The sequence below is a fragment of the Petromyzon marinus genome, chromosome 23 (genome assembly GCF_048934315.1).
Source record: "Petromyzon marinus isolate PM22_M1 ecotype Great Lakes invasive population chromosome 23, UKy_Petmar_22M1.pri1.0, whole genome shotgun sequence".
Taxonomy (NCBI): domain Eukaryota; kingdom Metazoa; phylum Chordata; class Hyperoartia; order Petromyzontiformes; family Petromyzontidae; genus Petromyzon; species Petromyzon marinus.
This window is the reverse complement of record NC_133689.1, coordinates 1,858,377-1,886,323: the sequence shown is the minus strand read 5'-3', so window position 1 is coordinate 1,886,323 and position 27,947 is coordinate 1,858,377. Positions and strand designations below refer to the sequence as shown.

At 53.4% G+C, this 27,947-nt stretch overlaps 1 protein-coding gene across 2 annotated transcripts; it reads left to right on the top strand.

Annotated features, from left to right (window-relative positions):
- The first annotated feature begins 620 nt into the window (after nucleotides 1-620).
- Nucleotides 621-27,795, top strand: LOC116945154 (microtubule-associated protein RP/EB family member 3-like). Of its 2 annotated transcripts, none has more exons than XM_032959347.2 (7): nucleotides 621-1,163; nucleotides 20,775-20,922; nucleotides 22,446-22,591; nucleotides 24,019-24,217; nucleotides 24,594-24,733; nucleotides 25,124-25,276; nucleotides 25,458-27,795. In XM_032959347.2, exons 2-7 carry the CDS (start codon nucleotides 20,802-20,804, stop codon nucleotides 25,521-25,523), a joined length of 825 nt encoding a protein of 274 aa, XP_032815238.1. In that variant the 5' UTR covers nucleotides 621-1,163; nucleotides 20,775-20,801; the 3' UTR covers nucleotides 25,524-27,795. The 2 variants fall into 2 exon arrangements, with proteins under 2 accessions (XP_032815238.1, XP_032815239.1); XM_032959348.2 differs by lacking the exon at nucleotides 621-1,163 and adding an exon at nucleotides 16,630-19,887.
- Nucleotides 27,796-27,947: the final 152 nt, after the last annotated feature.

Sequence of the window (27,947 nt, the reverse complement as noted above, 5' to 3'; positions counted from 1 at the left end):
GCCCAAGACCGGCTCCGATGTCACTTCACTCGTCACTGATGTCAGCCGTGACCAGGATATTAACTCGAGCCCACCTAATACTCAGCCCTGTGAACCACGATGTGGTCCTTCTGAAGCATAGGCGGATACGTGAGGAGGTCGGATATGCAAACATCTATAAATATGACCGTTCTACCACCAAAATCTGCAGCAAAACCATGGGGGCGGGGGTGAATACTTGATTGTCATTTCGAAGTGAGCGAATGCACGCGAGATTAAGAACGCATTGCCGTGTGTGACAAGGTTTCGGATTTGTGAATAGATCGGAAACTTTGGCGTTGTCCTCTGGTCTAACACTGTTTGAGACGAGGCTCTCAAGAAAGTTGTCTCTGGTGTGGACCAATCATTTTCAAAGACAATGCCATTATACACTACCACTGGGCGCGCAGTAAGTGGAGCACGCGTGCACGCTCATTGATTCATCGACGCCGTATCCTTGTGAAGGGTCAAGAGTGCCGCCTTCTCTCCACGGCCACTCGGTGCACGCGTGGCCACGTGCGTAAGGGCGGGTGGGACGGGCGGCCGTGGTTAGTAGCTGGAGAGAGAGAGAGGCTGTTTGACACAAGTGTCAGTAAGTGAGTGTGCGAGCGTGAGACACGGAAGCCTTCCGTCTCCTCCTACCCCGTGTCTCTCGCCCCCCCCCGCTCCATCCCACACGGATGTAACCCAATGGGTTTCACTTGAGCCCCATGTTCAACTCGATGAGATCTCGCCGATTGGCCGCAGCGAACATTCCCCCCCCCCTCCGACTCGTGCGCGGGGCTTTGGCGATGGCCGGCAATTGGCCCAGGCTGAGACGAGAGTCGTGGAGCCAGGGGGCTTGGCGTTATTCGCAGAGGTCTGCGCGCGCGCGCCGCCCCTCTCACGACTCGGCAGACGACCAAGGAACATCTTTGACTCGGGCGTTGAGAGAGAGGAAAAGAGACTCCCTCGAGTGAGCCGGCCGGCAAAGACAACAGCGACGGCCGCGCCGGAAACTTCAGAAACTCCGCCTCGTCTCGGCTCGCCGCGGTCACGCGTCCCCATCTCGACCCCTGCACACCGCAACCTCGTCCCGTCTCATCCCCTCCCCCCAACTATCTCGTCTCGGCTCGCCCCGTCACGTCGTTGACAGCTAGCTGAAGGTGAGTTCGTTGACCGAGACGGCGGTGACGCACGCGCCCGCACGCACGCGCCCGGACTTTTGTGGAAGTTTTGGACCTGCTTCGTGGCGCTCTGATACGTGATCATCATGGGGGGGTTGCAAGCTCAGCAAGAGGGTTCATGAACACGTCTGTGTGGACACGTTACCGGGGCGTGTCCACGTAACGCGTGGAGCTCGCACTTTTCCCCGGTTTCCTCCCATTATTGACATTGGACAAACATCCCAACGTCGCAGCAGCACGCCTCCTGCATCATGAGCCTTGAGACTCTGTAAAGGCTTTGCTGGGCAAATAATCAACGCAATCAAAGTATGGATGGAAATACGAATATTCAGGATTACGGTACAGCATCTGTAGTCTAATATCCAACATCATCTGTTCATTCGGAAACGTGTTTTTATTTTAGCAAAAAACGTACGTATTTCCAAACTGAAAGAGGCACTGTTTCCCTATACAGTAGCGTTTAACCAAAGGTTGTGCTTGCGTCTTATATTCCAATAGCTGTGTGTGTGGAGCCACATTTTTACAACTTCATTGACAGCGGTCACGAGTTTGAGGTGCGTCTTACTTTCAAGATAGTCTTACAATCCAGGGAAATGCAGTCACTGGAATTCGCGCTGATTGATTTGCAGTTGTGCGTGGTGGTGTCTGACTGTGTCCACAGTGATGGGTCATTCGACGTTTGACACCTGAAGGAGTGTTGCTGGTTGAGCCACAAATTAGCGAACAGATACAAGTCAAACTAAAACTGCGAACACTACATTTAGAAAGCGCGTGTTTAAATCATACGTATAAACAATTGTGATAACATCAACTCGTGTGTACGTGTAAGGACGGTGAGGGGGAGGTCTCTATCCAGCAGTGGATTGATCATGGCTGACGATGATGACGAAATGATAAAACGAGTGGCATCAGTAAGCACAACCAATAGAAACTTCTGGCCGGCTACCTGAGTTCGATTCGCGCTCACGGCTAACGTCAGCGGCGAGTGACACCCAAAACGGTCCTGGGCATCTCCCTTGGTCAAATTCAGACTTAGAACTGGCGGGGGTGTTGTCAGTGGCGGGGATACAAAGGCGGTCGAGTGTGGCGCTGGTTACGCCATCCCGCAGCCACTGCATGTCCTGTGCAGGGTACATAAATATTCGACCCGCCTGAAATGAAGCGATGCCAGGAGCCACAGCCATAACGAGATGTATACTGGACGTGGCATGCCGGGCGCGAATCGATTTTCAGGGTCTCTGACCCGGATGGACCCGGCTGAAATTAATCCGTGGTACTGTACCGATGATGATGATGATGACGGTGGTGGGGTTAAGTTTCAACCGACCGTGAACGGGGCATTGAACTTAGGACTTTGCGGTCACGAGGCCCGGGAGCTGTGCCCGTCAATCACGGACCGTGGGTTCGGGGCGTGACACGGGGCGAGCGAACTTGGTTCAGCTCGCGAAGCCACGCAGACCGTCGACCCGCGTCTCGAGACGACGAGCCTCCACTGTGAGGGTCGTCCGACGTTCCGGGGAAGTAAGACGCAACCGCAGAACGTCTGCCCCGTGTCAACAAAGTTATCCTAAAGCTTCTAGATTTAAAGCTTTCGTAACTGTTAGGATCCATACTCTTTGGTGCTATTGGGTAAAGTCACGTAGGTAAAAAATAAAATAACAAAAATCACGACGTTTCGGCCACAAGGCCGCTTGTGTTGTGGCCGAAACGTCGTGATTTTTGTTATTTTATTTTTTACCTACGTGACTTTACCCAATACAACCAAAGAGTATTTATCCTAAAGCTATAACAACAACAACAGCACGCTACGTATCTGGTCTCACGCACACACACCGGTTTATAAGACGCAGCTGAACGTATGCGTTATATTGCAGAGGAATGGTACGCCTTATAATCACGCATTTGTGTTGAAGTCATAAAAACTACCAATGTCAAGTGTCATATGACCGCTGCACGCCTGTCGTCAACATTTGTTGTAACACTGGGCTGGCCGGGACGGACGTTAGACGCCTGTCATTGGCTCTTGGGAAACGCAAACTGGACTCGAGCAGGACTCGTCACGGATAGAAGGGGTAACAAAAAGAGCTTCATAGCTCATCAGATTCCTCTCGGTCGCGGTGGAGTGGCAGCCAAAGGGGAGGGGAAGAACCCTAGAGGACGTACGCCACGGAGATGGAGCGATGGTCGAGATCGGCGTCGTGCGTGCAGGGGGTTGGCTCGGTGGATTCTAGCATCTGAGGCCTGGTTCATCCAGCAGTGGATTGGCCGTAGCCGGTGATGACAACGATGACATTTCAAATAATTATTTTCATTATCATCGTCATCACTCGGCCTATCCGCTCTACTATATACAATAGTACTTGCGCGTGATACGAGCCCCGTTTACAAATCGTACGTGGGATGGGCGCGTGCCGTTGGGGCTGGAGTTGGTTGGGGGTGAGTCCGCTGCGTCTCAACACGGTTACTAATTGTCTACGGCGATGATGATGATGAGTGGTGGGTGTCAGGTGAGTGGCGAAATCTGACATGTGGGTCAAATCTCGTCACCGTGGGGCGTCACGGTGGCTAGAAGATGTTAACTACCTCGTCTGGTATACAGGAGGTCGTGGGTTCGATCCCGACCCTGACGCCTGCTGCTGCTGTATATTGGGAATTTGCGTCTCTCTCACCAGTTTAGTGTTTTTGGCTGCAGTAAATGTCCACATGATGATGATGATGATAAGCCACTTTGCTGGGCTATCATTTGTGCTCGCTTCTGAAAAAGAGCTGTATAGCTCAGTGGGCCTTACTTTGGTATAATAAAAATAGTTTATGGATGCCGGTTTTGTGTGTGAGCGATTGTGTTGTGGGGAGCGATAGTGTAGCGGTTAGCACGCTGCGCTACGAACCTAGACACTTAGGTTCGTTTCCCGCTCACGGCCAACACCAGTGGCGATTATCTGAACCGGTCATGGGCCTCCCCTAGGTCGACTCAACCTCAAATCAGTACCTGCTGCGATGTGTAAACATCGGGAGACAAAGGCGGTCGGGCGTGGTGCTGGCCACCCACCTCCTCGTGTGCCGTGCCGGCCTTCATAGGTGCTGCTCGCTAACAGCACTTGCCCCTACAGTCTGTGAAAGCTACACGGGGGATCTTTGGACCGTCCACTCCGACGTGTCTGCATTTCGCCAGGGATTGTGATCGACTGGTTGTGGGTGGTTAATGTGCATGCGTGCACATGCGCATCACTGCCAATTAAGTAAGTCCCCTGAATGTTTCTGAAGAAGATGCGTGTGTAAGTTTGTTTTTGTTTACTTTGGAGAACATTGCTTGTTCAAGTTAACCGTCAACCGCGTCGTTGTGGCACCCGAGTGACGTCACATCGACACCCGTGGAAGAGTAGGCCAAATGCCCCCCGAGAGTGAGCTCCCTCCAGAGTCCTGTGGAGACAGAGAATGTGAATGTGTGAACGCGAGAGACTGTGTGGGTGCTCTTGGAGATACGAAACGTAGCAAAGAGAACGTATCAAGTCGCATTTTCCTTGTGTAAAAGCATCACATAATGTATGCATATGCATGGTTTTTCTTACGCGTGCGTGCGTGTGTTTTAAATGTATTTACTGTTAGGCTGTGATTTAATTGGAAGTAATAAGACATTATGGGCTTAAGATAAAACACAACCACGCACACACACAAAGATCCCCCGGATAGCCTACACAAACTATTGAAGTGCTGTTAGCGAGCACCTATTAAGACCGGCATCGCACACAAGGGGCTAGGTGATATTTACACATCGCACCAGGTACTCATTTAAGGCTGAGTCGACCTAGGGGAGGCCCAGGACCGCTTCAGATAATGGCCACTCGTGTTGGCCGTGAGCGGGAATCGAACTCGGGTCGCCGCCGCGCTACCGCTCCCCGGCATGCACTCACGCACACACACGCACACTCACGCACACACACGCACACACACGCACACTCACGCACACACACGCACACTCACGCACACACACGCACACTCACGCACACACACGCACACTCACGCACACACACGCACACTCACGCACACACACGCACACTCACGCACACACACGCACACTCACGCACACATGCCGACGTGCCTAATGGAGCATCCTGCTGCTACGAAAATGAAATGGCAGGCATAAACCACTGTATCTGAACCTATAATTAGCACGGAGTGCATAGCACACATGTGCCACTTGCCTGGCATCGCAGGAGGCAGCGCGTGAACAAAGTGGACTGATCACAAACGCAACTGACGTCTGGTACGCGAGCAGGAACCAATTTCGATGCCCAGTGACGCAACGTGTTGTGCGTTGTACAGCCCTTGGTCACTCCACTGCTGGTTGAGGGCCGTGTCAACCATACGGCTTGTTTGACCATACTTCACCTGAGCGGGCAGGCGCTTTGTCGATCCACTGCTGGTGGTCCCACCGCCAACCAAGCGCGACCATCAGAACCTCGTCGCCAGGCCGATGCGCACATCTCCCTCATGGATGGGGAATTCAAGGCACATGGGGCCATATAGAGAAGACCCGTAGGCACATACAGATACAGAGACCAAGAGAGACACATAGAGACCCATAGAGATACATTGAAGACAAGCCGCAGCAGTGCGATTGTGGCCATGCCACCCAAGTCACGGACCACACAGTAACCCCACTGTGGGCCTGCGCTCCTTCAACGCAGCAGGAGGGGGAACAGCGACACGACACGAACTCTCTCTGTCTGCTGAAGCCCTCTCGTCGTGGCCAGCAGCGGCAGGACCTCGACATTGGCATCGGGCTCCCGAACCACATTGTCATCATACGCATGACTCCAGCAGGATCCATTGCTGCATGGAAACTTCCCTACACCGTGTCAGTCGTGGGGTTGTTTGACCATACTTCCCCATCGGTTCAGACACCAAGCGCTGCTGATGTTAGCCGTGGCCGGGAATCGAGCTCAGGCCACCAGGTTGATAGTGCAGTGCGATCACCACTGGCGCCATCAATCCACCCCCAGTAACCCCTTGTCATCATCAGCCATGATCTGTCCACTGCTGGGTGAAGGCCTCCTCAAACCATCACCATCTGTGATGATGCCACAACGCAGTAGTCCATCAATATCCCACGCACGAGGCGATTCCATGGCTCCATCTCCGCGGCGAACGTAAACTCGGACGTGCAGCCACTTGCGTGATGACTAATGGCACACAATTCAACGCCACGCGTATTTTTTTTATAATGCATCACGGCATTAACGGAATTGACGAGCTAGCAGCGTATTTCTATGGAGACACGGCCACAGTGCGTTTGAGTGCGGCGTATATAAACCAGTTTACTAAAAGCAGGTGTCAGCCAACGGCTGCGAGCATTGAGAACCCGGCTTAGGCTTAGGTTCGTGAGTCTGCGGATCTATACGCGAGCCGTTGGGAGGTTTGCGAAGCCCAGCGAGATAAGAGATATTGGCACTCGAAATGTATCGCGACAGAAGGATACTGCTGCAGGTAAGCTGGGCCCAAAGAGTGACCAACGCAGAATTAAGGAAAATGTCACACACAGAAGACAACCTGGCGATGCAGATAGTGATGAGAAGGAAATTGGCACTATTTGGACAACAGGAAAATTAAGAGTGCGTTGTTCGGAAAAATGTAAGGAACTAGAAAGAGAGGAAGACATAACAGAGAATGGCTTGGCCACGACATGAAGAGCTTTGTGGCAGAGAGATGTGGGCACCATTTGAGCACATTGGCACAAGTGATAACACATGACGAAATGTGCAGTGGACACCTACGGGCTATCTGCCCCTTGGATCGTGATGATCATGAAGCCCCAGCAAACAGTGGCCTCCAGTTGCGCTTAGCTCTCTCTTTGTCGAGTATGTGTGTGCGTGCGGTTAGCTCTCTCTCTGTCGAGTATGTGTGTGCGTGCGGTTAGCTCTCTCTCTGTCGAGTATGTGTGTGCGTGTGGTTAGCTCTCTCTGTCGAGTATGTGTGTGCGTGTGGTTAGCTCTCTCTCTGACGAGTATGTGTGTGCGTGCCGTTAGCTCTCTCTCTGTCGAGTATGTGTGTGCGTGCGGTTAGCTCTCTCTCTGTCGAGTATGTGTGTGCGTGCGGTTAGCTCTCTCTCTGTCGAGTATGTGTGTGCGTGCGGTTAGCTCTCTCTCTGTCGAGTATGTGTGTGCGTGCGGTTAGCTCTCTCTCTGTCGAGTATGTGTGTGCGTGCGGTTAGCTCTCTCTCTGTCGAGTATGTGTGTGCGTGCGGTTAGCTCTCTCTCTGTCGAGTATGTGTGTGCGTGCGGTTAGCTCTCTCTGTGTCGAGTATGTGTGTGCGTGCGGTTAGCTCTCTCTCTCTGTCGAGTATGTGTGTGCGTGCGGTTAGCTCTCTCTCGAGCGGTGGTGTAGTGGTTAGCGCTACGCTGCACTATGAACCTGGCCACCCGTGTTCGATTTCCGCTCACGGCCAACACCAGTGACGATTTATCGGTCCTGGGTGATGATGGTGTGTGATGGTTACGGTGCGTGATGGTTATGGTGTGTGATGGTTATGGTGTGTGATGATTATGGTGCGTGATGGTTATGGTGCGTGATGGTTATGGTGTGTGATGGTTACGGTGCGTGATGGTTATGGTGTGTGATGGTTATGGTGCGTGATGGTTATGGTGTGTGATGGTTATGGTGCGTGATGGTTATGGTGTGTGATGGTTATGGTGCGTGATGGTTATGGTGTGTGATGGTTATGGTGCGTGATGGTTATGGTGTGTGATGGTTATGGTGTGTGATGGTTATGGTGTGTGATGGTTATGGTGCGAGATGGTTATGGTGTGTGATGGTTATGGTGTGTGATGGTTATGGTGTGTGATGATTATGGTGCGTGATGGTTATGGTGCGTGATGGTTATGGTGTGTGATGGTTACGGTGCGTGATGGTTATGGTGTGTGATGGTTATGGTGCGTGATGGTTATGGTGTGTGATGGTTATGGTGCGTGATGGTTATGGTGTGTGATGGTTATGGTGCGTGATGGTTATGGTGTGTGATGGTTATGGTGCGTGATGGTTATGGTGTGTGATGGTTACGGTGCGTGATGGTTATGGTGCGTGATGGTTATGGTGCGTGATGGTTATGGTGCGTGATGGTTATGGTGTGTGATGGTTATGGTGTGTGATGGTTATGGTGCGTGATGGTTATGGTGTGTGATGGTTATGGTGCGTGATGGTTATGATGTGTGATGGTTATGGTGCGTGATGGTTATGGTGTGTGATGGTTGTGGTGCGTGATGGTTATGGTGCGTGATGGTTATGGTGTGTGATGGTTATGGTGTGTGATGGTTATGGTGTGTGATGGTTATGGTGCGTGATGGTTATGGTGCGTGATGGTTATGGTGTGTGATGGTTATGGTGTGTGATGGTTATGGTGCGTGATGGTTATGGTGTGTGATGGTTACGATGCGTGATGGTTATGATGTGTGATGGTTATGGTGTGTGATGGTTATGGTGCGTGATGGTTATGGTGCGTGATGGTTATGGTGCGTGATGGTTATGGTGTGTGATGGTTATGGTGCGTGATGGTTATGGTGTGTGATGGTTACGGTGCGTGATGGTTATGATGTGTGATGGTTATGATGTGTGATGGTTATGGTGCGTGATGGTTACGGTGCGTGATGGTTATGGTGCGTGATGGTTATGGTGTGTGATGGTTATGGTGCGTGATGGTTACGGTGCGTGATGGTTATGGTGTGTGATGGTTATGGTGCGTGATGTTTATGGTGCGTGATGGTTATGGTGTGTGATGGTTATGGTGCGTGATGGTTATGGTGCGTGATGGTTATGGTGCGTGATGGTTACGGTGTGTGATGGTTATGGTGCGTGATGGTTATGGTGCGTGATGGTTATGGTGTGTGATGGTTACGGTGCGTGATGGTTATGGTGTGTGATGGTTATGGTGCGTGATGGTTATGATGTGTGATGGTTATGGTGCGTGATGGTTATGGTGTGTGATGGTTGTGGTGCGTGATGGTTATGGTGTGTGATGGTTATGGTGCGTGATGGTTATGGTGCGTGATGGTTATGGTGCGTGATGGTTACGGTGTGTGATGGTTATGGTGCGTGATGGTTATGGTGCGTGATGGTTATGGTGTGTGATGGTTACGGTGCGTGATGGTTATGGTGTGTGATGGTTATGGTGCGTGATGGTTATGATGTGTGATGGTTATGGTGCGTGATGGTTATGGTGTGTGATGGTTGTGGTGCGTGATGGTTATGGTGCGTGATGGTTATGGTGTGTGATGGTTATGGTGTGTGATGGTTATGGTGTGTGATGGTTATGGTGCGTGATGGTTATGGTGCGTGATGGTTATGGTGTGTGATGGTTATGGTGTGTGATGGTTATGGTGCGTGATGGTTATGGTGTGTGATGGTTACGATGCGTGATGGTTATGATGTGTGATGGTTATGGTGTGTGATGGTTATGGTGCGTGATGGTTATGGTGCGTGATGGTTATGGTGCGTGATGGTTATGGTGTGTGATGGTTATGGTGCGTGATGGTTATGGTGTGTGATGGTTACGGTGCGTGATGGTTATGATGTGTGATGGTTATGATGTGTGATGGTTATGGTGCGTGATGGTTACGGTGCGTGATGGTTATGGTGCGTGATGGTTATGGTGTGTGATGGTTATGGTGCGTGATGGTTACGGTGCGTGATGGTTATGGTGTGTGATGGTTATGGTGCGTGATGGTTATGGTGCGTGATGGTTATGGTGTGTGATGGTTATGGTGCGTGATGGTTATGGTGCGTGATGGTTATGGTGCGTGATGGTTACGGTGTGTGATGGTTATGGTGCGTGATGGTTATGGTGCGTGATGGTTATGGTGCGTGATGGTTATGGTGTGTGATGGTTATGGTGCGTGATGGTTATGGTGTGTGATGGTTATGGTGCGTGATGGTTATGGTGTGTGATGGTTATGGTGCGTGATGGTTACGAGCGCACCGGAGTTGCAATCCAGAGGTCGATCCCTTGACGCCGCGGTTGAAACAACGAGGCAAGTCTCTTGAGGAGTAGACGGCAGTTAGTCGATCGGCAGGTCGCGTTACAGGTGGGGCAACGTGCGGGTACCCGCCACCTATTCCAAGACGTCTGGCCAGTGTGAAAGAGTAGGCCAAATACACATTCGAGAGCCTGGCGAGGCCCTTTCCGCCAGCAGCAACGTGAGAAATAAGTTGCAGGGGCTGCGCCTTTGCCTTTTGAGCAGAGTCCATGCCAAAGCACGGCATGCCACTGAGTGGGGGGTGGCTGCGGCATGCCCGTGACTGTGGTCTGACTCACTGGCATCACCCACCCGGAGGCTGAGGCTCGCTGCTCGGTATATCCTGCCCGCACAGTGCTTATCGCCTGTGGATTCCCCCTCGTTCATTGTCAAATCGCGACGGTGCCTTCCCGCTTCCCCAAGGCCGCGGCACGTTGCTCGGCTCAATCTCTCAGTCAGATAAAGGCGCAGCCCCTGCAACGTCCGGCGCACGCCCTCCGCTGGCGGAAGGGCCTCCGCCAGAGGGAGCTCTCACGGGCCCCGAGAGAGAGAGAGGGGGGGGGGAGTTTGGCCGACTACTCCCACGCTGTAAGATTGTCAACGTGCTGAACGTGATGGAATGTTTTTCTGTTCCTTGTGTAAATAAAATAAAACAACTCAGCACATTCGTCAATGTCCTCTGTCTTTCTCTCTCTCTCTCTGTCCTTCCTGCTACCTGTGCACAACCCCAGTTTCGGTCTTTCTCCCTCCTTGCACCTACCTCTGCACTGGAATCAACGTTCACTTGTACATTAAGCAGCACTGTCCATAGACTCAGTGCTGCCCATAGACTCAACGCTGTCCATAGCCTCAGTGCTGCCCATAGACTCAACACTGCCCATTGACTCAACACTGCCCACATACTCAACGCTGCCCATAGATTCAACGCTGTCCATAGACTCAACGCTGCCCATAGACTCAACGCTGCCCATAGCCTCGGTGCTGCCCATAGACTCGGTGCTACCCATAGACTCAACACAGCCCACAGACTCAACGCTGCCCAAGACTCAACGCTGCCCACAGACTCAACGCTGCCCAAGACTCAACGCTGCCCATAGACTCAACGCTGCCCATAGACTCAACGCTGCCCATAGACTCAACACTGCCCATAGATTCAACGCTGCCCATAGACTCAACACTGCCCATAGATTCAACGCTGCCTATAGACCCTACACTGCCCCTGTACATTGAGCAGTCCCCCTCATAAAGCTCCTTGCATGCCTCTCTTGAAGGCTCACCTCTTCACCATTGCCCATACTCTTCCTTCTCCTCGCCCCTCCACTTCTGCCCTTCCCTCCCCTACCCTGTCATGATCCCTAAGTACCCCTCGATCCCGGTCATTCATTCCTCAACTCTTGCACGCCTCAGCCATCTACATGGTTATTTTATGATATCGTCTTTATAAACTGTGCTAAGCTCCTTGAGCAAAAGCGCTCTATAAATATAAAATAAGATAAGAGGGGGAATCTATAATAGGCGACGTTTCGGGCAATGCCCCTTGTTCATAGCAAATTATTCCTTAAGCAGTCATTTGGCCAAAGGGCTGTACATGTGTGCGTTTCGTCACCTACCCAACGTATTGATCGGTGAGGATATTTTTTTAAAATGTCCATATATATCTAGTATGTACATGTGCACTGTCTGAAGTCCAACGTGATAATCATCTTCACCCTGCGAGCCATCTCCATCTGCTGGGGACCGCAACGCAAACAAAAAATGCGTTATGCCAGCCAAGACAAAATATCCAAGAACACGTCGGCTGTGAGATGGAATGCGCCGGGCACGTGTGAACGGCGACATCGAGAAAGGCCCCGGATCCCTGACGCAAGCACGGATGTGGGAAGGCGACGCGTCGAAGCCTGCGCTGATGCAGACGGCCGACAAAAAGGGCTCAGGTCACGGAGCCACGTCCGTCGTTCCAGCGTTCAGGACAAGGGCGTGGAGCGTGGCTCCACGAGCCGTGGCTGTGATGCGGCTTCACACGAACCCAGGCCCTGTAGCGTGACCTGGCTTTAAAGAAGCGGGGCGCTGGGGGGGGGGGTAACAAAAGCTCAGCAGTGGAGGGCATGACAGTAAATGTTAAACAAACTTAATAAAAATAATAATATCTGAACAGAATGAGTAACGATACGATCGGCGTTCGTCTATTGTGCATTCTGCTCCGGGTCTCACCCGCCTTGTGTGTACGATGCCCATCGCTGAATTGTCCACATTTTTTGGGACCAACGTTTTGTGGCTCGGCTGTAAGAATGTAGTTGGGGGGGCTGATCATTCAGCAAGGGGTGCCCAGCCTCCCCCCCCCCCACCCTTGACTCTACGGCCCCCCCTCCCCCTCCGATGAGAGCGAAGCATTCGCTGGGATTTTGGTGGCATATTTTGTCAAAGGCAGCGTTGTCTATTCTGATGCAATTTTTCGTTTAGGAAAGTCAAGTTGGTGAGATGTATTTAGTTACTTTGCTTGTTTACCAAGGAGAAAGTCTCAGGACCCTATTTCACGAGGACCCTGCCAGGTTTTCGCAAGAGCGGGCAATGATTCCTCCGTAGAGTATACTCCAATCGAGTCATTCTTGGAAGCTAAGCGGAGGTTGAGCCTGGATAGCGCTGCCATGGTTTCGAAGAGGATCTGCGGGATTGCTATCCGACAATTGTTGTGACCAGAGGTGAGGAGCCTAGAGGCCACTGGGCGTATATGACCTGTGGCTTCATGGCCAGTGGTCACGCGAGGCCTACCACTTCGAAAAGGCCCGCAAACGATGTTTGTGCATCACTGCAAGCAACTTATCCGCACTCTGCTTTAAAGTTCAGCACGCCCACGTTACCTGCTGTGTTTCACAGAGTTCTGAGCGCTCGGCAACCACGCGCAGAAGTTGTCCATCCGCTTAATGAATGTGCGCCCGTCTAAGGAATCGTGAAGTCCTGTTCGGCCCTCTGTGGGGACGAGGTTCTACGCCGTAGGCTGTGGCTGTGTGGCCTGCCGGCCGGTCCCCGCACGAAGGGTGCTGTACGCAGCACGGTAACGCTGCAGACTCGATGGCAAGGAGGGAAATGTGGCCCCTGTGCAAGAGGCTCCGAGGAACCGCCCCTGAGCGGGCTGCTGCGCTCCCCGCCAGTTACGTAGCCACCAAGTGTGCAGGCGGTGCAACCGCACCGTGGCGCTGGGGTCGGAGGGTCTTAGACGTCAGGCTTTGAAGATGAGGGGGGTGGGCAATTGAACAGCCCTCCCCCCCTTCCCCATTCAATTCCTTGCACCGGCGCCCACACCAACCACGCCTCCCTTCGGCGCAAGCGGCCGTGGAAAGCCATCCCGAGACTCCTCGGCAAAGCCTGTGGCAAGAGCTTCTGAGCCCCGGCGTGCGTGGGTCTCCCAATAAAAGACTGGCAGGCTCGCCGCCATGGCATTAATTTGGCCATCACCGTACGCGCGTTCACGCAGAATCGTCATCGACCGCATTCGATAGATCGAGCGTGCCCGCGGCAAAACCGCGGTGGAATGTGGAGGAACTCTGCAGATTCCCGGAAGCCAAGAAGGGGCTGAGCACGCGTAGCGCTTGGTCGGCACAGGGCAATGTTATACTGCACTGGTGTCCACCTGTAGTCGCAATAGCTTCTCACCTGGCTGAATGTGACAGGACGAATTACCTGCCTGCTTTGGTCACCGAGTGGATTAGCCGGTTTTGTGGTTCGGATTAGGTGCTCAGGGCAAGCCCCAACCGATACCTTACCTGCACGGTTTAATCTTCACGTTGGAGCAATATTTAATGAGATTAACACTTATGGGATTGGAGTGACAGGTGTGTACAACCACAAAATAACTTTTCACTTGCATCATTAACGCTGCTGTTTCGTTGTTAGTCCGTTTGGATGCGAGGAACGTCATCCAAACCTTTAGCTTACGACAACACAATAACTGGGCTGGCAGAAGTGAAAATAGAAACTGTTCTCAGCGTTAGTCTATTTTATAGGGTGCGGCGTGGTGTCGAGATGTTAATTACCTCGCCTGCTATACAGGAGACCGTGGGTTCGATCCTAACGCCTGTTACATATTTGGATTTTGCATGTCTCTCTCCCCATGGTCGCGTGGATTTTTCTCCGGGTCCTCCGGTTTTCCCCTCCACATTTAGAGACGCGCGTTTTTAGAGTGTTTGGCTGCTATAAATGTCCACATGGTAAGCCACTTCGTTGAGCTATCATTGGTGGCCAGGTCATTTCTGAAAAAAGCTACATAGCTCAGTGGGCCTTACCTGGTAGAACAACATAAAATAGTTTAAAATAGTTTAGATGGGTTTTTTTTTCCACAAGGCACACGAGTTAGAGACGTCGTAATAACCGTTACGAAACGTCAGTGGGTTTGGGCAGGACACGTCACGGCCAGAAGGGATCCTGCATGCCGGTGGTCGTGACCCACGGCGGCTGGCGGCCGAAGGCCTCGTGACCCGAACTGGAGAAGGCCCTGAGCTGGGCACGAGGCGGACTGCCGCGTCGCCGAGACCGCGAGAGGCGGCGACGGCGTTGGAAACCCTTCGCCGAGAGCAGTGGATGATGGCACATGGCTGCTGCTGCTGCTGATGATTGAGACACAACGTGGAGAGATGTTTTTTTGTTTGTGCCAATTAGGGGAAGCTTTAACCGCCTCGCCAACCAGGAATGCAAAAGGGCGGAGCAGGCCGCACGTGTTGAGGCGACAGCTGAGGGTGGCTCTCCCCTCGCCAACACCGCCGCCACCCAACCCAAACCCTCCCAGCGAGTTCCCCGCTCGCGCTCGGCCGACCGCGAGCGGCGTTTGACGCGGCACGGAATCCCGCGAGTTCCAAGCTCCGAGTTGATTTCGTGGAACCGCGCTGAGAGCTCAAGGGGGCGGGGTGGGGGGGTGGGGGTAGAGTCCTCGTTCGCGAGAGTGACCCCCCGGGTCACCAAAACAATGACAATAGCGTAAACAAACCAAACATTTTAATTAATAAAAAAGATATATAGTCCTGTACACGAAATAATGCCAACGGGATATCGGCACAAAAAATCAAGAGAAGTCGACAACGTTGCACGACCGGACGTCAACGTCAAATAATGACGAGTTGCCTAATAGGGCAGACTCGTATGCGCAGTTGCGTTGAAGTTCTCGTTACGCTTCCAACTAAAGGTAGAAGTCGTTCGTGCCCTGGCTCCTCTGGCCGTCCGTGCGTGATGGGGATGGGCTGGGGGTGAGAGAGGTCACAACAACTCGTGGAGATGATTCGGTGTGGACGAACCGCTCGTATGCGGCCGAGTGCCTCTTCGGGACTCGCGCTTGACAGAACCAGGCACAGCTGCTGCTGCTGTTGTTGCAATGATTGACCCAGGAAAGCCTCGCTGTGTGTAATCCAAATTGAGTACTTCGCGGGTAACGCCGCGTGGAGTTTTAGCGCTGATGATGATTGATCAAAAGGTGTGGCCAAAACGTGGGCTGCACACCGGAGCGAAATAGCGTGCTGACAAAAAGAACGAACGCCGACACCGAGGTCCAGAGGCGTTCGCTCCGTCTGCCCGTGCCGCGACTTCTCTTGTGACGCATTTTGTAGTCGTCCTCGTCGTCGTTTTTGTTGTTGTTGTGTTAAATGCACGTGGCCTGGGGTCGCGCGATAATGCGTCTGTCTGTTCTGTCTGGGGCACCGCGCTGTTTCGGGTCGTGACCTCGCACGTGTCGCGGGCTGTCTCTCCTGCCGCCGCCGCGGCGCGCGCGCTGTTGACGCCAGATCGCAGCTGCTACTGCTGCTGCTCGTGGGGTTTAAAAAAAGGAAAGGCGTCACGTTCAGAGTCGTCGGTCCGCGCTGAGTTCGACTCCCGACTCGGGCGTCTTTCTGCGTGGAGTTTGCGTGCTCTCTCTCTCTCTGTGTTTCTCTCTCTCTCGCTCCCCCCTCTACTGCATGGGTGTCCTCCGCTTTCCCCGGTTACCTCCGATAGCGAGAACAAAACACGAACAGTGCAACTAGTATCGACCAGAAAATCCCAATGCTGCAAAGTTGACCCGCGGACGTACTCAGCTGGGGTCACGCACGGCAGCCACGTTGCTCGCTAATGCAAAAAAAAACTTAGCAGGACTCTCCGGTGAAGCAGTCTCGAGATTTGGTGAGGCTTTGCTGGGTGGACACGCGTCGTCGTCATCATCATCATACCATCACGTTGCCACAGTGGCGGCGCACTGGGCTTGCGATCCAGAGGTCGCCCGGTTCGATTCAATGTCCCGGCGCGGCAGTTGAAACGATGATGCAAGTCTCTTATATCCCCCAACAGCCTCTGTGCACCCAGCAGACTAGACGGACGTCTTCACCGCGGTCAATCTACAACGGGCAGCTCGCTTGCCCCCCCCCGCCTCTTCCTCCCCCCCTCCCCAGCGAGGGGGCCCCGCTAATGAGCACCGAGGGGCCCTTTGGCTTGCGCGCCTGTGCCGCTGCATCAGCGGTTTAGTTTTTTTCTTTCCCTACGCCTGTTTAAAAATACAAACACGCTCGCCTCCGCCAATTAGTCCAGCAGGAACAGTCGTCGTCGACGTCGACGTCATGAACAGCAGCAGCCACAACCAATCCACTGCTGGGTGAAGGTCTCCCAAAGCTGTGGCCCTCTCCCGTGCTTCCTGCGGTGCGACATCAACGGAGCGCATCCACGCAAGCCGACCGAATAATCGCTCCATCACCTTGTGGACATCCTCCACCTCTCTCTCTCTCGGGCGCGTTCCCTCCCTTAGCTGCTACTCCGTCCTCGTAGTCTCGGCCACCGGCCACCATCCCGTGTCGCCATGACGCGTCCTGCCCAAGCACAACTTTCTCTTCCTCGCAGTGACGGTGTGGTGGTGCCTCAAACGCGCGTGCGTTCTCGAGTCCACGCCGTCCCCTTCCTGCCTTGCCAGCGCAAGCACAATAACGTACCCACCTCCCCACGCTTCTTTGCGCGCGTTCCAACCTTTTGTTCCGTCCTCCGTATCGACGTCCGTGTTTATGATCCACCCCGGCTCAGCAATAGGAAGAGTTAGGGGGTGGCGGTCGTGGTGTGGGTGGCGGGCGCGAATGTTGTGGCGCTGAGAGACCAAGGAGGTCGCGGCGCGTGGAACGGAACCTTTCGGGGGCCGGGTTGGGGGCGGTTCAGCACGAATCGCAGCCAATTCCCGCGGCACTGCAGCCGCGCGCATCACCTCTGCGGGCACAGCAGAGCCTCTTGTTTAATCTTCCGAGCGAAAGATAAAGCCACGCCACCTCTCACAGAAATTTTAAGCGATCAAAAGCTCACGGCGGCGTCCCGGAGGTTGTGTCGTGAGCGCGTGCGTGGGGAAGGGGTGGGGGACGAGAGTGCCACATCATAGGCTCGGTGTTGCAATGAGCGCCACGTATTCTGGCTGCAGTGTTCACGTCCTCGATGGATTTTCTTCCGATCAGCGCAGGGCTTTAAAATAAATGAACGTCGTTGTCTCCCCAACCCCCCGTGGGTTTTAAACAATTTGCGCCATCGGACGTGAGTCATCACGACATGAATCATCATCCGCTCCGAGCTCTCGATCAGCGGCGTGCAACCCGTCCTACTAGAGAGCGGCTCGTGGAAGCGGACACCGCAGAGTTACCTCTGAGATCCCTTCAAGTCACCTCTGGTCCACAAAAGGAGGCAGCAATCTCCCACCCTCTCTGCCACCAAAATGAATCGATGTTTACATTCACACGGCTGGAATTTAGGCAAATTGATTGCAGAAGCAAACGTAATGCCATGGGATTTTTTTAGTAAGGCATCACGTGAGCCATGCACGCGCACGGTTAATTTTTTTCGTCGTAGTTTTACAAACGTCGGGTTGAGTCGCCGGGTCTTCCGTCACCCATCGCTTCGCTCTGACCGACATGTGACTCGGCCAACACATGACTCGGAGTCACGTGTTGGCAATAGCCCTGGGCAGGGCGAGATTGCTTTACGACGTCCTCCAGCTGTGAGCGTGCACAAGATGTGCTGGGAAACACTGCCGGGAAGGCGTGTTGCTCGCTCAGTGCGCTCTTGGCGTCGGCATGGACTTCACACAGGCCGTCCGGTCAGGACAGAGAGGGCATCTTCCACGTTCATTTCTGGGTAAACGGACACTGCGGTGACGATCTCCGGTTGAAAGAGATTGCTAAGCTCATGCAGGAACAGAGAGCCCCTTTTTTATCAATCCACACGCCTCCGAGTCTCTAAGCTATCTGCGTCTGTGTGTGGCCTTGTTTTTACACTGCGGGGTGCTATTGGTGTCACGTGACGAGACGAAGTTAATGTTCATTGGGAACTCTCAACGCTAGCGGTGCACCACCCCGTGACAGAGCGATCATCGCCAGAAGCTGACGTCACAGAGATAGTTCTGAATTCGATAATCTTGAACCGGATACAGGGCCGGATTAACGCAGTGGAATTGCGGGTTGCGGGAATAATACAGCTGTATAATAGTTGAAACACTTTACACGAGCACCGTGATACGTCCTAAAGATGATTTTGGTAAATAAAGCCATGGCTTCGCGATGTGTTTTACTCGTAGTTAGGTACCGATGTTCATTTTAACTTTGGAGCGGTAAAAGCTAGATTGAAAACGAATTTCTTTCGAACTGCTTTTTGTATTTAGTTTGTTGTACTTCCCCAGTACCTCCGATTAGCACGGTTGGCTATGTACGGTGCGAAAGAAGTTCAACGTACACACAAATACAATAAATACAGCCGGAAGTGAAATGACCGAGGTGAAACGGCCTTCGAGCGGTTGGTGCCTGGCAGAGGATTGGTGGTGACCCCGACGACGGGCGATGGGAAAGAGTTGCGCTTGAGGCCAGCAGACAACGTTAACTTCGGGACACGAGGACAGCCGTTGTGAACCTAATGGGACTGTCCCGGCCACACTGGGACGTTTTATAGCAGTCACGGATCCTGGGGGGTGGGGGGGCAATGGGGTGAATCTTGACCCCCCTTCCCCCCTTGACACACATACATTTGCTATCTTATTGATATTTACCAACCCAAACGCATTGAATGATTTAACATTTAATATAGGGCCCTATTTTTAAAAGCTTAAAATTTTACCATTGGCCCCGCTCCCACGCCTTTTGAAGTTGTTAAACCCACCCTCTCCTTAGTAGCCTTAAGCCATGATGAACTCCCGGCCACTGCTGCCTAACCGTGTTTCATGGGAGAGAGGGTTGCAGATTCTTGGCATGCAACCAAACTCACAGCTCCCCCCCCCCAGTCCAACCCCCACACACAAAGCCACCGATGGCATTACCGCGTGACGCACGCTTCTTCTCTTTGGAGAGGAGGCAAGAAAACAAAAAACACACTGCCATGTTCTCTCCCCGGCTCGGTAAACAGGCTGGGTGTTGACAGAGGGTGAGCGAGCGGGCGGGCGGGGGATGGAGAGTGTCGCTGCGGGCCAAGCACCACGCGAGTGCCGTGCGACGTTCCAGCAAAAGAGAGGTGGGGGGGGGAGATCTCACGGTGATGCCGGCAGAGAGCGGGCAGAGAGCGGGCAGGGAGAGGGCCGCACGAGGGAGAGTTTCTCCGTCTCTCGATTACCGCCGGGGAGCAGTGTTCGTGTCATCGCCACCCAGTGAGGGTGACCCACAGAAGAAGAATGTGCGAGAGGCCGCGTGCGGTTTGGGCGTTCTCTCTTTGGCTGGGTGAAGAGGCAGACCTGAGCGGTGCGTGTGGTGTGTGGCGTGTGGTGTGTGGTGTGCGGTGCGTGGTGTGTGGTGTGTGGTGTGTGGTGTGTGGTGCGTGGTGTGCGGTGTGTAGCGTGCGGTGTGTAGCGTGTGGTGCGTGGCGTGTGGTGTGCAGCGTGCCACAAGTGTGGTGCGTGGTGTGTGCTAGGTCGCAGGATCCTTTTCGGGAGGGTCCTGATTTTGGGTTGTTTGGCCAATTTGTACAGCGCAAGGCCACCACAAAGGCGGCGTGCAGAGTCTGCTGGAGTTTAAAAGCAGGGGGGTGGTGTCGCCCTGTGGATTTTGCACAAAGTTATTTGCAGATCATTGTAAAATTTGGCAAATGTGGACCGTGACGCTGGCACACACAACCTTATATATATATTTTTGTCAAGCCAGAGGATTTTTAACAGCCACTATGAAGATCACGGCACGTTTATTGTTTGTGATGACGCTGTACTCGCGCAGTATTAACCCGGGTGGTTGCTGGGGTCGAACCACAACAAAAGAATCTGCAATAAGCGGCGAACCGTGCCACCGCTGGGCCATAAGAAGAGGGCGAGAGGGCCATTAGACACGAGCGGGGCGTTTATAAATGAATCGCCCTGCACAATCGATATTTTGCCAGTGCAGCTACCAAGCTTTGGAACGCTTTGCTAATAAGACAATCCGAGTGGTTAGCTACATTTAAGTCTGTTCCTGAAAACTCGCCTCTATTAAACTGACCTTTAACCCCATACGCTGTTTAACTTGCAGGTTCCGTTTGTTTCGTGCTTTCCGTACACGTTGGTGTATTGGCGGGATCTATGCACAAAATGCGGCAACTTCACAAATGTCATCATTGTTGTTACGATTACCGTTGTTCATCAATCGTTCGGCACTCGCAGGGGGGCGTCTCCACCACCGGGCTCACGATGGCCGTGAATGTTTACTCGACGTCGGTGACGAGCGACAACCTGAGCCGCCACGACATGCTGGGATGGATCAACGACTCGCTGGACCTGTGCTACGGCAAGGTGGAGCAGCTGTGCACCGGTACGCGGCGCGGACGCGGCGGCGGCGCCGGCAACTCTCACTGCGAACGCGGTGCCACGGTGGAGAGGAGGCCGTGGGTTCGATCCCGACCATGAGGCCTGTATATTTGGGGTTTGCGTGTCCCTCTCCCTGTGGCCGCATCGCTTCTGAAAAAGAGCCACATAGCTCCGTGGTGGGTCTTGCCTGGTAAATAAATAAATAAATGCTTATAGTTTTAAGAAAAGCACGTGAGGCGTTTAATGTATGATTGTAATGATGACTTTATTGGAAAATAAACTGCTTACGTGTTTTTATTTTCTTATAGGCTGATAATATTCTTGGGGGGGGGTGGTTACCAATAGCCGTCATTTGCCACTAAGTGACAGTGAGGTCACCACGGCACCTGTGCCAGGCCAGGTGCACTTTGAGGCCACATGAAGTGTCGAAGGCTCTCTGACAGGAGGTCTCGGGACAGACCCAGCAGGTGCCATGGATTGGCTGACTGAGATTAGTGTGAGATGCACACCAGCTGTACCCCCTACTGTGCCAACGTTTCAGCAATGCCATAGGGTTGGCATAGAGTCTTTGTGCTTGCGAGTCTTGTCATATCCCAACTTCCAAATTGAGAAAGAAGTAAAATTGTAGTTTACTACTCTTTGGGTCTTTCGGTAAAGTCACGTAGTTTACTGTCAGCGGTTTGTGTGTGTGTGGTCACTACGGCGTCACGGTGCAGATAGCAAATTTTCATCTGGACGACAACCAAATCACAAAAATATATCATTCAACCGGTAACTTGTGTAACAAACTGCAGTGACTTAGACGTTTCACTGTGTAAGTCACAACGCATATAAGTGAGTTCCTAAAGTTGTGACATAACTTAGACACTTACGACCCTTTGTGAGTCCACTGCTGGATGAGGGCCTCACCGCACCGCGTGGTAAGTGTGTGTCATTTGACCATACTTCACCACGCCGGGCAGTGCGGGTTGGTGAAGGTAGGGCGGAGGAGAAAATTGCAGTAGAGTCCAAAATTTGATTCTCTACGCTGCCCTCTGCTGTCCATCGCGTAGCCCGGCAGCAACATTTCGGCCGCCCATCCAAGCGCTATCCAGGGTCACCACCGCTTAGCTTCCGAGATCTGAGCATATGCGTTCGAGATGATTGGGTCGTAATGCGGTGATTTATGAGGCATCTAAATATCCCAGGTTTCCTAGAAAACGTAATTGAGATGTCATCATGGCCAAGGGGTAGGTGTTGCTTGCGGCACTTTCGGCTGCCTTAGCCTCCCCCCCAGTGCTGACGTTTACACACCAGGTACCCATTTAAAGATGAGTCTACTTGGGGGAAGTCCAGAACCGGTTCTGGGAAGCCCAGAACCGGTTCGGACATTCACCACCGACGTTGCGGGAATGATGGGGCCGATTCCGGCCGATTCGGTCGCCGAAGCAGGGAAATAACGAAACGATCCAAATTGAGAATGTCTCCAAAAAAATCCGCACGCGTGGCTCCGCGCTGATGGCGATCGCTGTCCCGTCGGGCCTGCAGGCGCGGCCTACTGCCAGTTCATGGACATGCTCTTCCCGGGCAGCATCTTGCTCAAGAAGGTGAAGTTCCAGGCGCGGCTGGAGCACGAGTTCATCCACAACTTCAAGATGCTGCAGGCGTCCTTCAAGAAGCTGAACGTGGACAAGGTGAGAGGGGGAGCTGCCACAAATGAACCGCAACACCACGCTGGTCTCGCCAAGGAGCGTAAACCATCACGTGATCTACGGTTATCCTCGCAGCAGCAGTGGCTTTTGGCTGGCCATCCAACAATGACGGCCACCGCATCGCGCGCTTTTCAGACGCGCTTCTGCGGCCGTCTGGAATGCTCTTACTTCCGATATTAGGTAGACACTTAGTGCTAAGCACTTTTAAATCATCAGCTAGGTTGAAAACCAATTTCTTTCGAACTGCTTTTTGTGTTTATTTTATTACCCTCCCCCCACACCTCCGATTAGCATGGTTGGCTACGTATGGTGCGAATGAAGTTCAACATACATAAATGTAATGGCTACCACACAGAGGTCTCACACAACGATCCTTTATCTAGTCAGCAAGAGCTGTTCGCCAGCAGCACCTATGAAGGCCGGCACAACACACTAGGGGGTGGGTGGCCAGCATCATACCCGACCACCTTTGTCTCCCTGATGGCGATGTTTTTTAAACACCGCACAAGGTTACTGGTTTGAGGTTGAGTCGACCTAGGGGAGGCCGAGGACCGGTTCAGGTCTCAGACACGCAAAGCCACATGACTGCGTGACGCACACACTTCTTTCATAATGCAGCTCAGTCAATAGGTGTGGTGATGACAGAGGGGGCAAGCGAGTGGAGTGTAGCGGCGCCAAACACAACACGACGCCGCGTGATGTTTGACGCTTTAGTGAGCGAGTGAGAGACAGAGCAGCTCTTTGAGTCCGTCAGTAGCCACGGTGTGCTGTAATTGATGTCACAGTGGCGGCACTACTGGACTCGCAGTTCAGAGGTCGCCGGCTCCATTCGATCTCCCGGCGGCGCGGCGGTTTAAACAATGGGACGAGTTTCTGAAACCCCCCGCCCCCCCTCCCTCCGTCCCCCTGCGCCCCCACCCCTCCTGCCCCCCACCCGCCTCTGCCCCCCCCACCCCAGCGGTATGAATGAGTACGCCGCAGCATGTCGATCGGCACGTCGTGTGCGGTGGGTTAAAGCCTGGGTACTCCCACCTCTTCCGAGACACCTGGCCATTGCGTGGAAGAGTAGGCCAAAGTAACCTCAAGGGCAGTGGTTCCTCACCATCGCTTGACCCGCGGATCGCCGTCAGCCTTCCAACTATTTTCGCGGACACGCGCACCCCCAATTCGGGTCGATTTATCCAACGCCGAGACAGCTGTAGATCGTAGAAGGCCGCTCCGCACGGCACAGCAGCCACCTTTGGCCCGCCGCTCTGCTGGAGGGGCCCTCCGGAGCTCCCTCTTAGTGGAGGGCCTCTGGCCGGCAGTGGGCGCGAGAGCGAGAGACGCTTGCAGCGCCGCCGCGTCTCTGCCTCTTGCACGGCAGCAGCTAAACACCAATTCCTGTGCGGCGCCGCGCGCTCTCGCAGATCATCCCCGTGGACAAGCTGGTGAAGGGCCGCTTCCAGGACAACTTTGAGTTCGTGCAGTGGTTCAAGAAGTTCTTCGACGCCAACTACGACGGCAACGAGTATGATGCGCTGGGCGGGCGTCAGGGCCAGGACGTGCCCCCGCCCCCGATCCCGGGCCAGCAGATCTTCAACAAAGCCAGGGCCCGGCCCGCGATGGGTGGGTAACGCCACCCGACCGAGCAGGCTCTTCACAGAGCTGCGGGCACGCTGATGAATTCACCAGAGCTACACTGATCCGATAACGGCTCTTCTCATACTCACACACACACACACCGTAACAACAACAACAGCTGCTCTTCGCCGCTAAATAACGATGAAGTTGCCGGGGCCGCTTGCGCCAGGCTAGGCGCGCTTTGAGGCTGTCACGTGATGTGTGGGAAGCTCACCGCTGGTAGGAGGTCACAGGGGAGACGCAGGTGTTATGGGTTGACTGGCTGGGATGACCGGCAGATGCTCCGCCTCCGTTTCCCAAATGTGTGTGGCGCGCACGCCACGCTGACCCCTCGGCTTGTCCCACGTCCCTCCACGTGCAGCGGCCGGGAGGCCATCCCCCGCCGGACCGACCGGGCCCCGGCGCTCCAGCGGCCCCCCGACTCGGGGGACCCCCCTCTCGCGACCTCGCAATGGCACCAACCAGCAGGAGAACGCCATTGCCGCCGAGATCAACAACGAGGTGATTCGCGTGTGGTGCCCGGCACAGAAGGCCACGGCTGTCGCTACGTAGCTCTCCGTGGTGCGTTCAGGAAGCGTGTCCACGTGCTCTTGGGCGCGACGTCCGACGTTTCAGAGAGGCGTCGTGTTGACTGTTAAGAATGGCACGCGGGCTTGGGCAGGATACATGTGCTAGAAAGGAAAAACGCCGGTGGTTGAGACTAATTATGAAGTGGCTGAGAGAGCACTCCGTTGCGGAGATGGAGTGATGAAATCGGCTCGTGCGCAGGCACTAGACCGATCGTTGCATCGCGAGACCGTCAGAAATGTTGGCGGCCCGGGGAAGGCTTCGTCCAGCAGTGGATGGCTCACGGCCGATGATCGTGCCGATTGGCGTGCTCTTGTGCGACAGCTGGTGGACCTCAAGGAGAAGGTGGACGCCCTGGAGAAGGAGCGTGACTTCTACTACTCCAAGCTGAGGGACGTGGAGCTGCTGTGCCAGGAGCAGGACGAGGAGGAGGAGCCCATCGTGCGGCGAATCCTCGACATCCTCTACGCCACACAGGTGCCCCCCCCCCCATCACACTGGTGCCCCTCGCCCCTCTCTCGCCCCCTCCCTCCCACCCCATCACACTGGTGCCCCTCGCCCCTCTCTCGCCCCCTCCCTCCCACCCCATCACGCTGGTGCTCCTCGCCCCTCTCTCACCGCCCCTCTCTCTCACTCACCCGCGGTCCTCGGTCTCCAGGACGGATTCTCCGTGGACAATGTTCCCGAGGAGGAGCCGGAGCCCGAGGAGCAGGACGAGTACTGAGGACGACGCCGTCCGCGTCGCCTGCGGGGTTGTGGATTCGCGACATGGAGCAGCGGCGCGGTGTCAGAGTGAAGATTCAGCGGCGGCAGGGGTGGCAGCTTCCCTCGGGAGTCTCATCACACGGTGGAATTAAGAAGATTAAGGAGGTTAAGGAGGCATTTGTGCCCACGAAGATGGTCTTTTCCCACAACGCCTCTTCCTCTCTGCTGCTACTGCAACTTCACTGTGCATTATATTCCGAACGATTGAAGTCAAACATTAAATCCCACGAGGAGACGTCCCTGTAACGACCAAGGTTTGCGCACGCACGTCCACCACATTGTTAGAATAGCCACAACGTCGTTCTCCTTATTTGATGCTGGCTCCGTGTCCGATTTTATCCCGATCGTACCATCGCCGTTACGTTATCGAACGCAATTTGTATTCTAAGCGTCCCCGGGGGCCATACCTAGCCTTACGGGGGCCACCAGCTGAAGGAACCCAGCTGCAGACAAGTGCCACTGTTCACCGGAGACACCGGAGTCATCGGTCGATGCTGGAACTTCCACCAGTGGCTCAGGACCAGCAAATGATATTCGCGCCGCCTGACGCTCGTCTGAGCAAGAGGACACAAACACGTTTATAACTTTTATTGATTTTTTTAGAATCTGTTCATTTTTTTCTTCTTCCCGGTTTAATTTTGATCGCGCGACCGGCAGAGCCGCGCGGCCCACGAAGTTGCTATCACAGAGCTAGCGCCGAGATCCCTCTGACAGAGAGACGACTTTCTACAAAGCCGCACACGGAACCCCCAGCGGTCCTTGCGAGTGTGGCAGCTAACTTCACGACAGTGTGAGCCTGCGGACGTGCAGCGCCGCCGCTCTCCTTCTCTCAGCTTCTCGCCCGGCAATTCCACCTCGTCACAGCAACCGCTGGCGTCTTGGCGTTTTGGGCCCTTTGCTCAGAAACCGTGGTTTAAAGGAAAAGAGAAAAAAAAACTACTGCGGGTTTAAATCGTCGCATCTTAATTTTTATGTCTTTAAAAAATGTTTTCGTACAAGGTATTGTGTCGCCTTGCTGAATATAGCTGCAATACGGTCGGTCTCTTTTACGTTCTAGTAGTAGGGTATGATGAAACACTTGAATAGGAAGCCTTCTAATGGAACGACGGTGACACACACACTGTAGAGAAAATGCACTTTTGTAATGCAGCAGGCTAACCACTGCGCCTGACAATCAAATGTGTCGTTTGCTGGCTGGGCCTGGCCGGCACACGACCCAGACACGGCCCTCGACTCTGTCCTCAACCCGCCAGGTACGCGTGCCGCTCGTCGCGCCGTTCGTCTCCGGAGAAGAAATGCATCTCGGTGTCCAGGCCGGAGTAGGTGGCTGCGTGCCGAGTAGCCATGGCCGAGCGAGGTGTACAACAAGATGTGTTTTTGCCGGGTGCAGGGACATTTTATTTGTTGCCGACCCGGACAGACCGGGTTGAAATTATGCCCTGTGGAAATCATCCCAGTCGGTTGAATGAGTAAATGGGCGTCACGCGCGTGTGAGCGTCGTATGAATGTGTTGGGAATCTCACGGAATGCCGTCCGTGTGGACATCGTTTTTCCGATATAACGTGTGGTATATATCGTCGTTGATTTCTCCAGCCGAAGCCAATTTCGCCTGTTGTGAGAGTTTTGTTAATTTCACTAGGTACCTCTGTCATGCCTCAAGGGAAAGGGTTTGGCGGGATTAGTCGTCATGTTATGTGATGGCTGAATGGTACGTTCTGCGTCGTCTGCAGTGGTTAAAAAAAACACAAACTTGTGTCGAAAAACACGGTAAAATACTGATTGATCACGTGATTTAAAAAAAAGCGACACTAAATGTGATTTTAAATATTTTTTATTAACAATAAGAATAACTTACAGCCCTTTGTCAAATCCACGACTGGACGAGGGCCTTCCCATGCCGTGTCTGTCATGGGAGTTGTTTATTTTTAAGGATAGATTCCGATGTCACGGTCTTAGCCGTTGGCCAGAATTAAAGTGAGGCCACCGCATCACCGTTCCCACCGAGTGCCATCACGTTCCAGTCACCATTGTAACAGTCGGGGGGTATACATTTGCAGACGGAAACATTGCACTGCATAATGTCACCAAAACACTTTTGAGGAATCTGCACCATATCCAGTATTTTCTAAAAATGTCTTCCTCTCCGCCAATCATGGCAAGTCTTGTTGGAAATTTCGGAAAATTGTCTTGACAGGTTTAAAAAAATAAATATTTAAATGGCGTAAAAACTATTGGATGCAGAGTTGTATCTGTTTTTTTTTCATCTACGCAAGTAACATATATGCAAGCAATATTTGTCCCAGAAAGTATGACACAGGTCGACATTGAAGAGGAATTCTACTCCAGCCGACAACGTATGTTTTAGAAATGTTTTGGAGTTCGG